Source organism: Rhipicephalus sanguineus, chromosome 4 (assembly GCF_013339695.2).
Source record: "Rhipicephalus sanguineus isolate Rsan-2018 chromosome 4, BIME_Rsan_1.4, whole genome shotgun sequence".
In the NCBI taxonomy this organism is placed as follows: Eukaryota; Metazoa; Arthropoda; class Arachnida; order Ixodida; family Ixodidae; genus Rhipicephalus; species Rhipicephalus sanguineus.
Window position 1 is genome coordinate 68,099,609 of NC_051179.1, and position 13,354 is coordinate 68,112,962.

A 13,354-nucleotide genomic window follows, 5' to 3' on the forward strand; every position below is an offset into this window, starting at 1 on the left:
CTCAAAGGCGCTTATCGCAACAGCTGCACCCCTGAAAAGGACAGATTAGTTGCAACAGGTGCAGGCTCTTCGCCACCGCCTGCTGCGACAGTGAAGAGCATATTTTCCTCCCTTTTTTCGAAACATGACTGAGTGGCGTCGTCTGGTGGCTCAGAATGAACTACTCGCAAGATGGCGACCGTAGAACAGCCACCTTAAGCTTTTCGTTAGGCCGTGCGGAGTCACCAGAGAGCTCTCAGCATCACTTTCCCGCGGCCCCTATTTTCTAGCGGATTGCTCGGCCTACGAGCTCTCTCTCCATCCTCATCTTCTGCTTCGCTCCCAGAATGCGTTCGCCTATTTGTCCTTCGTTGGATGCAATAACTGATGGCCGAGAGAACGAGTACAGAGAGAAAAATTCTTGGCGAGGCGGGATTCGAACCCGTGTACCCACGATCCGCTGGCGAGCGTCGTGACCACTCGGCTACTGAGGCACGCTAGCATAGAATAGCCTTCTATAGTATAGCCCGGGGTGGTAAAGGGAGGTGAAGGTGAGGATTAGGGGAAAGAGTAAAACGTAGCATAGAAAGAGAGAGAAATAAAAAGGAAAGAAATATAGAAAGAGCGAGAAACAGAAATACATTGACCGACAAAGAAATTAAAGAACAGAGAAAGAAAGAGAAAAATTAAGAGAAACAAATAGGACCGCTTAGCTTCCTCACTTCCTTCAGGACTGGCACGACTAGTGCGAAGCTATGCCTTAATTTTTTTTCTACATTCATGCTTGATTCTGCGTGGTGAAGACAGAAGCGATGCATGCAGTTTCGTCGCACTTCAGAATTTTAATTAAACGCTAGTACAGATTAAAACGTCAAGAGGCCACACCTCTTTCGTTCTCGTGAAAAAAAAAACTATGACAACTGCACTTCTTGGTTGATGCAGAGCAGACCAACATCGCACGATACTTCCTTGAAATTCCTGTGACTTTACATCACTAAAGCCCAAGTAATTAGAACCGTAGTTGATAGATCCGAAAGGATGTGCACAATTCGCTAAGCAGAGAGACATGAAAAAAAAGAGCCGCCGTCAACTACCTCGCCAAGAATGGCACTTTTCTTTAGTTGGGATTTGCAACAAAAGCGCGTGAAACACTGCTGGTGACCCAACGGAAGGGCAGAGCAGCGTCTGTATTTCTTACGTAAAACATGCGAACGAGAATTTTACGCGCATTCTGCGAAAGGCAAGTCTCAAAAGCCTAATCCCAAACGGAAACGCATCTCCAGTGCGTCCTCGAAACGTTCACGTGAGGACATTGTGACGTCCTGAGAACATGCTCAACTAGTCCTGATGGAGTCCAACCAAGGTCCTAGTGTCTAGCCTCAGCATGTCTTTTGAACATCCACATACTTACCGAACTGTCCACACATACTTATCGAAGTGTTCATTGACATGACAAAATTGTAAATATCATGACACAACTCTCTCATGAATCTATCTAAATGTAGTTACGCATTATTGACATAATAGGTAGGATTACGTATTCTAAAAGCTTAGGTGTTACAATTTAGAGCACATGTTGCCCTTTTGAGCAACGTGTTAACACTGACACTTTAACAAGCACATGTTGGGCGACAGTAAAATACAAAAATGCTGCAGTTTTTCAAGGTTGGGGAAAATTTTTGAGAACAGATTATGAGAGACCAAGTTTCCAGATAGAAGCACTGTCAGCTCTTCTTACTTTTAGTTGGATTTCCGGTTGAAATTTGGCTTTTGACGTGTAGCAACTTCTGGGACATGAACAGAGAGCTTGTATGTTCCAGCTCCCATCATGAAGAGTCATTACTAAAGGGTATTTGTAGATCTAGTGGCCCAGCATTATGGTATGTGTTATCGCATCTGTGTAAGCTATCTGCGGAAAGCTGAGAACGCATTTTTTCAGCATGGTCAGTGGCGGCTGAGGCAGTGACATCTCGTCTTCATCACTGTAGTTCCACCTCTTCTTTTTTCGTTTTCCCCTGCCCTGGTCGTCAGCATTTTCACTAGCAGATCTGTTTTCAGCTTTCCGGGAACCCTGCAGTGCATCACCATATTTGTCTGAAACAATCTCGTATTGAATTCACGAACAGATCTGTTTTCAGCTTTTCTGAGACCCTGCAGGCCCGGGCATCGTCATATTTGCCTGAAACAATCTCTTATTGAATACCTGTAGGAGAAGCCCGCTACCCGCTCCTGCAGGGCGTCCTGCAGGACATAAGGTTTTTCCAATCCAATCTCGTATTGACACAAGCATCTTGTGCAGGCAACCTTATGGTGTTGATTTACATTTACAAAACAATACTGTGCAAGTTGACATGTACACAACTCTAAAGGATTCTTCTGCCTTCCACAGGTTACAAATTTTGTTTTAGCCACACAATATGCTACTGCAGGATGAGTGGTTTACTTTCTTAAAGGGGCCATGACACGGTCGCCCAAAGATTTGTGGTTTTCAGTGAAAATTAGAAGTAGAGGGTCTATTATGCCTATAAATTTCAAAAGTGGGCCGTAAAAGAATATTTCAGTGCAAAACAAGCCCTAGAAGTCACCGGCTGTAAACTCCGCCCACCGCCGGCGTCCGCCATTTTGTCATGGCGCGTGTGACGTCATGTGCAGCACGGAACGGAGCCGTCGTCTTCTACTGAAGTTTGAGCCGCTGCAAATCCTTTGATTTCAGTGGCAAGCTGAACAAAGCTAAAATATCTCGATATCACGTGCAGCTGACCGCGGAACAATATCGTTCGCCGCAATGCAGACGCTTGTACAGCTAGCTGCTTGTTACGTCACGGCTCGCGAGTGCACCAGAGTTGCCTGACTCTCGGACCGCTCGCGTGTTTATAAAAATATTCGATTATAAATTAGGTGCTCGACCAAACGCGCTAAAATTTCGCCAGCTTATTTGTGAATGCACAAGGATTAATCCGCATAACAGATTATGGTCTAAAATTGGGTGTCATGGCCCCTTTAAACATATGTGACTATAAAAAGGGACACCTGAAAGAGGGCAAAGATTTTTATAAAGTACAATGCAAGTCTGTGCTTGCAATAACTCCCTTAAGAGAAGCAGTATGAACGAAATACTTTCGCACCTCACATGCTTAAATGTCAAAAATTAGGAAACAAGGTTTGCATGAAGAGCACAACTTTTTTGTTAGTCAGAAGCACACAGGTACAAGGAAGCCAGATAAAATATTTAGTGCGTAATTCAAACGTAGATATAATAATGTAAAAGAATATTAGACATAGACAAAAATATTACGTGCCCATTTTTGTCTGCTCTAATTTTCCTTTAACGTGTGATTCCTGTATGTCAATGAACACAATTTTCTCTACACACACTAATGCTTGAGTGTTTGTTTCACACAACCAATAACTTAACAGAGAAAGAAAATATATACGTGAGACATTAAATAAGCGTTAACATGCAAACACTAATTTCCAGACTGCTTTTCAAGGCATGCAAAAATTTGAATGCTATCAGCTTTAAAAAGAATAACATGGCTTCAACTAAACTCTACTTATCACAGCTTAATGTTCTTGCACAGCAAATAAACTCCTCTGACCTTAAGTGTTTTAGCACAAAATATAAGTACGTTACTAACACTAACGGGATAATGAATATGATGACAATGTCACTTCTAAAAGCAACATATTGGAATGCTGCATTGAATCAAAATGCTCAATTATATTGCAAAGATCAGCAATGTTCTACTTCGCTGCTGGCTTTAAGGCATTCATAGCAACATTGTATTTATGGATGCATACAAGCTGGTCCTTTTCGTTTGACAAGAATGTTCAGCAGCAGCAACGCTCCTAATCTGTTGCTAAAGGCAGCATCGTTAGATGTCATAATTAGTGTGGGCATTCACACTAGTGTGCTTATTTGTGCTGAAGCTTTCAAGTTGGACCTAAAACAAAACAGCTGTAACAGTATGATAAACGCGCTTGAGAAGCAGCATAATCTTCAAGACAGTGAATGATGCTTCATTTGCAAGGGCGAAATTGAACCTTCACACAACTTGATCTGAAGCTTTATCGCGACCTACTCTGCGGTTATCATAAACGGGGGGCGTAACACAACAGAATTTCAACACATTGTGATGTGCTCGTAGAACTGATTATTTGCAGATTAGGGGGTATATTAAATTTATTATTTTATATACATTATGAACTTGCAGAAAATTTTCATTACGACTTTGCACATCAAATACGCCCAATCATGACACAATGTGAGGTACTTTTAGAACCAACTGCTTGCAAATTTATTAAATATATTACATTTGTTGATTTAGTTAAATGAGGAATCAGCCAGAAAATTTGATCATGACTGCACATCAACTAGATAAAATAATAAGCATTACCGAACGCATTGACGTCTTTAAAAGGAAGTCACTTCCAATCATTTCCTGGAATTTCCTGGGCCCCCCTCCCAAAATTTTGGTGAATTATGTGTTTTCTCCAAAAATAAATAATAAAAATAGCGGTTTTTCTCAAAAAGTCAAGGTTTTCAGTAAGTACCCCCCCCCCCCCCCCACACCGAAAAAATTTCCTGGCTACGGGCCTGCAGCAAACTGTAGTGCTACAGTTGCAGTAGCAAAATACAGCAAACAGTAGTGCTCATGTAATAGTAGAAAAATACAGCTAGCGCAAAGGAATAGCATGCGAAAATGGGAAAATACAACTAGCGCAAAACCTTAGCATGTAATAGTGGAAAAATAATTTCCTTCTTGAACAACACTTTCAGACATTTTTCAAGTATGCTCTGAACTGGCCGAGAGCGCAAACCAGAAAGCTGTGAAACAATGCAAATACCAGGCATTGTTGACTGGCAAGGCCTTGCATAAAAGTCCCTTTTTTTCTTGTAAGAACTGTTTACCTATCGCAGAGGGTGCGGTGCACCTGACTGGTCATACACAAAGTTATTGACAAGAATAATTGTTCCATCATTTAAGGTGCAACAGCTGTTGTTCTTGTCAGCTGCAAGTCCCTGGAAGTCTTAGCTTGTGGCAAACTATCAGTATTGAAGCAAAGGCCGAGCTCGTCAGGCAAGTGTGTACAGTCCAGCAGAGTTTGCCGCAGTCCTGCCCCAAGGCCAAAATGGAGAACCTTCCCTCCTGCCAGCTCTCTAATGTTAAGCACCCTACCTGGAGTTTGCAAAAGTGTTCTTGCAGATGACGGTAGTGACAAGGAACGAGTGTGGCTCCGTAAAACTGTCATCAGTGACGTGACCGCGGCATGCGAGCACCGCAACCCAGCCGCCCGCGCTTGTAATCTTTGTCGAAAGTTACACACATCGTTTTTGTCGTCGTCAGAGGCAACGCCTCGACTTACACGGCGTTCGGTAATCTGCGCTGTGCAGATCACTGCTGAGTCGGCGTTGGTCGTGCTGCAACGAAAAGGCTAGTGGCAGCAAGAAGTTCATGTCGCCATCGCGCGAGCCACCGCTGTTCGGACAACTTACTATATCCGCAACACGCTGATACACCACGTGTTCATCATCATTAACCAAACCGGTGGAATTGCCACTAAGCTCAGGACCATGTGTCATCTGTTTATTGGGCCTAGTCTCTTCAACATGATGCAGCACGCGACGTCTAGAATTGTTGTCGGACAGAGAACATACCATCTCTGTGGTGTCTGTCGCACTGGGCGCTACACGCCAGCTGTGCGAGGTCATTCTTTACGCTCGCAAGCTGAGCACACGACTCGGCGTTTTCGCTCGCGGCGAAATTGTCGTTCGCTGCCTTCCGCCATCACGAGCGCATTAAGTAACACCGGCGTCAAGAAAGTGGATGGATGGAACTCACCAGTATTCATGCCTGGATGCGCCATCGCATGTGTAGCCTCTTCGTTTGCCGCCATGGTCCCCTATGAAGTGAAGGAAGAAAACGGAACGTGGAGGCTGCTGGGGACGCTAAGGGGCCGCCAGCCTTTTTTTTTTTTTTCAGTCACGCTGGGAACCTGGCAGGCAAGTGTCAATTCAGGGTGGGGGGATGGGGGGGGGGGGGGCACGTGTCTGGTGTGCCACCCCTGGCTACGCCACTGTGCGGCTGCAAACACGCTGTTTCTCCAAGAAAAATATCCTCGTAATATGACAATGAGATGTACTCTGAATGATCTAAATGTCTCTCCCATTCATACTGTTCTTGTATATGTATTTCCTAAGCGCGTTAACGGAGCGAGCGACCAAAATCAGAATCAGCAGCAAGCCGCTGTACTACATGCGGAGTTATAGGAATGTGCGGAAGCCCCGCCTCCACAGCCTTCGATCCCCTGCCAAGGTGAGCTGTCCCCGAGTATAATATCGCATATACTCCGCTCAATGCTCAGTGCCGCCGAGCACCCATGGTTCTTCTACAGCGGTATTCACACGGCCGAGATCTCCGAGGGAGATAGCGGCAAAGTATAATAACGTCAGCTGGCTGGGAGAATGCCCAGCAGAAGTCCCCCGATCACACGGACGAGGCAAACGAAGAGGGAGGCCGTATCTGCTCGGGAGCATATGCAGCAACTCTGGGAGGCCATTGCTACTAGACTACTCTGGTGGCTTCGCACGACACCAAAAAGCCACCTAAACATCGCCAGCAGTGTAAGCACGTTTCATGGTGGCTATACCCTGTGCTGCCGAGCAAAAATAGCGCCTTGGTGTACCCAGAAATTCTCTAGTCAAGTTGTCAAGAAGCAGATGAAACTTCAAGGCCTTGTTGAGTTACCTCGCGAGTGTTCACTTAAAAGTGAGAGATTGCAAAAAAAACTTCCAACAGTCTTAATTACTACGTCATTGTGTACTCTGCGGTCATTTTGGATGAACCGCGTGGCCCACCAGTGGTGTTCCGATGTAAAAGAGTACGTCAATATGGTAATACTCAGTGTGCTCCACAATGAGGGATTTGACTTGGTAAACTTCACCGCTGCACAGTGACGTAACACGAAGAAGAGTAAACATCATGCTGTGAACCGCACTGCCGTTCGTTGCCGGAGAAAGAATCACCGCATTGCTGCAAGTGCGCAAAGTGTTAACCTGATCCGATACGCACGTTTCACAAGAAGGGGTTGATCAAAAATGAATATTACGTGAACTTTTACGGCTTCGACGCAGCTTTTAAATTAAGCTTTCGGGCTTATTGAATGGTCCTAAGCCACTGCAGTTCAACGACGAGGGAGTTGTTTCTTTCCCCGTTTCCCCCGTTTTCCCCCGTTCATTACCCCAGAGGCAATCTATTCAATGATCTTCACATTCTCTCATTTACGGCGCTAAGAAATTATAAGGTAACTTGCCTAGTTCACAAGATACTGTACACAAACTTTCCACTACCCAACACCATATTCAACTTCCCGCGTGCAAACACCAGACAAACAAGTCAGTTAAATTTAAATCTTCCTCCCTGTAACAACGTTTATGGCGAACGATTGCTAGAATTCTTCGGAGCTGTAACCTGGAACACTGTGCCTCTAGAAATAAAAACTACGCGTAACTTCAACCTTTCTTGCAAACGATTTTTCTTGTCTAATGAATTGTAATCACCTTTCCGTACGTAGATTGTACATCACTGAAACTTCCATATGTATAAAACCAATCATTTTTAATGACCAATCATGTGCGTTGCTAACTTTTATGTATTTTCTCTATTGGACCAGCTACTAGCCACGCAGGCTATTGGTCCAAATATTATGTACGCATTTTTGTATACATGTCTTAATAAACACATTTTGATTTGATTTGATTTCATTCTTTCTCGCGTTCACTACCCTTCCTCTCCTCCTCGCCCGTTATTTCTTCGTAAAACACGTGGACAATGTCAGCACTAAGTGGTGAGCCTATCAGGATTTCGCGTTTTCCGGCTGCGCGCTTGCTCAGTCGAAAAATCAAAACGTCATGGCTACGAGCGGCGCTTATTAGCACTGCCAGGTTTAAATGCGCAGATATGTCGATAAAGTGGGCGGGAGGATGACTACCGCCGTAGCTCTATTGGTAGAGCATCGGACGCGTTATTCGAAGGTTGCAGGTTCGGTCTCTGCCGGCGGCACTTGTTGTTTCTTCACATTTTTATCACAATTACTACAACTAACATCCCCTATACTTTCTTTGGCTTGGTTGTCTGTTAGTTCTCATTAAAATTATGTCTAGCAAATAAAAAAAACGAGCCTTTAAATCTCCCCTCCTTTCGTTCCTACTACGAAGTACCTCATAAGATTGTAGTTTCGATGAGTAGACCTAAGACATTGAAAAAAATAGTCTTCGCTGTAGCTACCCTTTTTTTCTTTCCCTCCGTAGAAGCGCAAGCAGCAGAAGCCTGATGAGACCGAAGAGCCGGAACAAACGCCGGTGGTTGTGTCTGCTCTGGTCAGTGATGTCGAGCCGACTGAGCAAGCAGAGAGCCTCTTTCAGTGGAGTGACGATGAGCTTGTGCCCACCATGAAGAAGAAACCCGAAAAACTCGTCAAGCCTTCATGGAGGGACAGGATCCGTGAGAGCTTGCAGATGAGGTATGTCTGTACTGTATTACCCGTGGGAAAATAGGCAGGCACTGCATAGCGTGTATGGTACTTTCTCTCTGATCTTGGATGCTACTCAACGCTGGTTGCAGTATTTATACCATTCTAGGGAAGTCTAACACAGTAGGACAACCTTTTAATGCGTAAACGTTCTGTGACCATGTTTCCAAGTAAAAGCGTGTGCAGGATATGTGCGTTTGTAACAGCGTAACAGAAAAGTATCTGGTCAGAAAGAAAAGTATGCCACTGCAGTCACCGTAACAAGTAAACACAGGTCGCAGTTGAAAGCAGGGCAGCAGCGGCGTAGCAAGGGGAGGGGGGGGAGACGTGTTAGGGGGTTCAATTCCCCCCCCCCCCCCCGATTTTCTTCAGTTTTGCATATGCATATTATATACACGCAAACTTAGAAACACGCGCACGAACACACATAAAGTATAGTTGAACTGCCCCCCCCCTTCCGAAAACAACTCTGGCTACGCTACCGCAGGCAACCTTACTAGACCTATAGTCTAGTAACGTTGACCGCAGGGCAGTATGCAGTTGCCAGGACGTGTAGCCATACTATAGAGCGTAAATGTCGTCTTTAAATGATGTCCACTGTTGACCGATGTCGCGTTGTATTGGTTAAATAATAGAATGACGAATAATTCCTATGCAATTATGACAGTTTCACAGTGGGGCGCTTCTCCATAAGCATTTTTTTTTTCATTTTATTGAAAGCGCCACATTTTGCGAGAACCTTTTCTTCGCGTTGATCATTTAGTGTGATTAACAAACACCAGTTTCATCCGCTAAAAGTGCTCATTAATGTATAGCATCTATAGGCAACGTTACGAAGAAGGATGAGTGATATAAGTGTTCAGGAGTGTTTGACGCATGAGCTGTATATGCCGTGCAAGTGGATCGTAGTTTCTTTTTTTCCTTGTGCGGTTTGTGCACGATGTTGTGTTTGTTGGTAAGAGTGATTCTACGGCGCTGTTGACTGGGGAACAAAAACAAGAGGCTGAAATACAGGTTCGCGCTTTTTTTCTAAACCCAAAATGACGTGCGCGCCTTGCGGGGTGGTCCATCCTATCATATCGACGCTTTGACACGCTGCACAGCAAATGGCGCTAATTCAAGTTTCAGGAACAGTTTCACTTGTCGTAAATTACAGCCAGTGCGTCGAATCGCCGTCCTCTTTATTTCAGAAGAATTAAAAGCGTCATTATGAGTGAAACTTACAGGATAAGCGTGATGATAGTGGTCCACCCACGAGAATGGTGAGCTCGTTAGGAGGACGTGTTTATCGAATATATATAGTAGTCTGTTAATTGCTATATCAGTCTGTTCATTGTACAATTACGGCAGCATATAGGTAATTAGTGGCATGGACACGATTAGCTTATTAGAGATCTATGTACAGTACGGTACACTGTTAAAGGGAACACTCCAATGAGCCCCTTTCATTTTGCTGGCCCTCTAACAGCAAGTGGACAGGGAAACATTGGTGATGCACTGTGCGAGTCTGTCAAAAAGAGGCAGAACTGTCAACCACCAGTAGTTTTATGCAAATCTAAGCGACTATGTTTTTGCAAGAGAGCGAAATGCAAAAATGCCCTGCACGCAAGTGCTCCCCTTAACAGCGGACCCGCCTGTACACCCGTCAGCAAACGTTTACCGGGCACTGGCCCAACTACAAATGCGAATTTCTGCTCTGGGTTTGCGCAACGCTTCTACTCGAGCTGGTGACTGCATCAGTTGAATTACAGGCTGGTGTAATTATTAGGATTTCATGTTCCCTGATAAAGCGAAAATATAGCTTTTTCGAAAATTTCGCGTCCCGTAAACTTTTGCTGATGGGTGTACATTATTAAAAAAACATACCCTGGAACTTGCGGGCGAATGTTGTCAGTACGGACTTCAAAATTCCGCCAAATAAAGTAAAAAAAGTAAGATATACAAAATGAAAAACATGTAAGAATTTTTGAAAACGATAATTGGTAGACGACTTAGTCACTAGAGTAAGACTGAGTGTAGGCTGTGTTGTTCTAATATAGCGAAGAGCCAATTTAAAATACCTAATATTTGCGGTAATAGTGTTGCTATGGCTATTATATGGCTGGTATGATTGTACGTAAGTGACTAGGCAGCTGAATTCGGCCACAAATTGTCGTTTCTCATCTTGTACATATCCTGCTGCAGAAACTGAATGGAAGAGACCTGGAAATACTTTATTTTTTGGAATAAAGTAGTAACCACGAATCCAACATTAGGCCATTTCTGTCCTATTCTAACTTGCTTAGTTAGTGTGGAAAAAATGAGGTTTATATAACCTCGGCTACTCCATGTCTATACGTTCTGCAGCGTAGAAAGAAAAGGAGTGGTTACCCAAAAACAAAAATGAACAAGTAAAGAAAGCCATGTCGCGAACTGAAACAAATAAAAAAAGATAAACGCGACAATGAACAGTTCGCTTGCAGAAGTGCACTTTGCAATAGAACTTCAGGACCACTTCTTCTTAGGAGAGTTGGTGTTTATTATTACGCGCTATGACGCTGAAATGAGATTGTTGACTGTTTGAGGGTGGTGACACGTGTCTTGCCTGACTGGCCCCTAGTTTTCTACGCGTCTGCGCATGCACGTGTATGTGTATATATAGGAAGCCTTCCTTCTGAATAAACAGTTGCCAGTGTAGCGCCCGTCTTTCTTTGATCTCCTTGTTCCCTTTCGCTTCTTTTTTTTTTCGAACTTTGCTCTACTACACTGTTTTCCAATAGAACGTTCGCAGAGTTACTTCACAAATGTTGGACCCTTCCTTTTTTCCTCTCATTCCCTCTCCCGGCAGTTCTGGATCAGCCGACGTAGCACAGAGTGCCAGCGACAACACGGACGGCCAGCAGCCCAGCACGTCGTACCAGGTCTCCGGTATCACCTTCACCAGAGACGTGTCGCCGCCCGAGGCGTTACAGTTTCAGCGACGCATCAAGCAGAGGCGCATGCTGTTGAAAGCGGCGCTTGCTAGGAGAAGAGAGCTGGAAGAGATGAGAGCCGCCGAGCCGGATCCGCCATTTTCCTTCTCCTTGTGAGTTGTTTCCTCGGCTTTATTCGAATCGATTTCCAGATGATGTCCATCGAACTGTGCAAGGAAAAAGTCACACGCTTCCTTAAGCACTTGCCAACGACGATTCGAAGGCAAAAGTAATCTTTTTTTTTTTCCTTCTCATTCGACTGTATTGATTACCCTCCCTCCTCCTGAAAGCTCTCTGCACCCGACGTGGCTGTGCATGGCCTCCGGGATCGGAGCCACTGCAGAACCACGTTGTGCACAGGTATTGGAAGCTTTCTGCGACTCACGCGGTTCAGCGCCTCCGAAATCGGTCCACCTTTAACCACGCAACGACGTATTGCGATGACGTTACCTTCTGTGACATCCATGCGATGTCAAATTCTGGCGTCCTGTGACGTCATTATATTGTTTTTTTCGCATCACTCATTCATGCTGACGGTAACTATTCGCGTTTGATGAGACATGTAAGGCTTTCGCCCTAAGAAGATACTGTAGACAGATCACTCGATTGCATTAAGACGATGTCGCATTTTTAAGATTATTTTTAAAGTATTTGCCGCTGCATCGAACCTTGAATTATGCAACTGTGTTCGTTTCTTACATCTGTCATTTTGTCTCTTTTCTTACATTTCATTTCTTTGTTTTGTTTATTACTTTCATGTCTTGCTCGTCATAAATGATCGGGCATTACGTCCGGGTGTTATGAAGTGTGAGTGGAGGCTGCCTTGGAAGAGGTCATATTCAAAACGTTTGGTTTCCAACACAGTCATTGGTTTGAGTTCGTATGGAAAAACAATATTGGTGTTTATAACCGAGCAAGAAAAACGTTAGCAATATTTTTGCCAACATTGTGCAGTGATAACAAGTGCGGGTAGTGTGCAAGAGAATACGGCAGTCAGTCACATGACATAATGAGCCGATGTGATAGAATTTTAATGCCTTCGAGATCAGCCCATGTCTTTGGTCGGTAATCATGATACCCCTTAGCAGAGAGTGGGTAGTAGAGACCAGAAAAGGCATTATCTGCGAAAGAAAAAGAAAACCTGATACGTAAGATGCTTAAAGAGTCGGTATTACAATCCTCGCCCCTCTACTTCAGTGAAGCAGACTTATAGTGAGCAAGTCAAACTTTTAAAAAACTATAAATTTCAGACATATCAGCACGATTAGAGTATAAGAACAGTACTCGCTAGAGCAGCTAAGGCATTTCAACATGATATAGTATATATTGAATGACATATCACATTACATTAAATTAAAACGCAGAGATTAAAATTAAGAGGAACCAATTTACTAACATTGCGTTAAGGACACCTTAGTCGAAATCAAGAACAAGAGAAAGACGGAAGGACAGAACAGTTAGCCAGTTCTCAGATCGGCTGGCTACCCTGTGTTGGGGAAAGGGGGGAAGAGGAGGCATGGGCATGGGGCAGGGCATGTAGCTCGTAGGCAAGATACACCTCTGGTCATTGAGAGTAACTGACTGGATTACAAGAGAAGGCAAACGCGCGAGTTGAAGACAGAAAGTTAGGTGGGCAAACGAGATAAAGAAGTTGGCCGGTATAACGTGGCCCCAGCAAGCACAGGATGGGGTTGATTGGCGGCACATGGGAGAGGCCTTTGCCCTGCAGTGGGCATAGTCAGGCTGATGAGGCTTTACTAACACAAGAGAAGTCTAAAGTGGCCTAAACGTCTCGTTTAGATTGCAGGGTGCGCCAACGTGCTATGTTTCTGGTTTTAGTTAAATTACTAGCTGTTTTAGGGCGTCATGTAGGGAGCGTTTTAGCAAAAGTA

At 44.3% G+C, this 13,354-nt stretch overlaps 1 protein-coding gene across 2 annotated transcripts in view; it reads left to right on the top strand.

The window, feature by feature from the left end:
• Positions 1-11,457: 11,457 nt before the first annotated feature.
• LOC119388803 (uncharacterized) overlaps positions 11,458-13,354 on the top strand; it is a 180,348-nt gene continuing 178,451 nt past the window's right edge. For both annotated transcript variants that reach the window (XM_049414686.1, XM_049414687.1), the window contains exon 1: positions 11,458-11,575. In XM_049414686.1, coding sequence (XP_049270643.1) covers positions 11,490-11,575 — 86 coding nt within the window. In that variant the 5' untranslated portion in view covers positions 11,458-11,489. The remainder of the gene's footprint in view (positions 11,576-13,354) is intronic.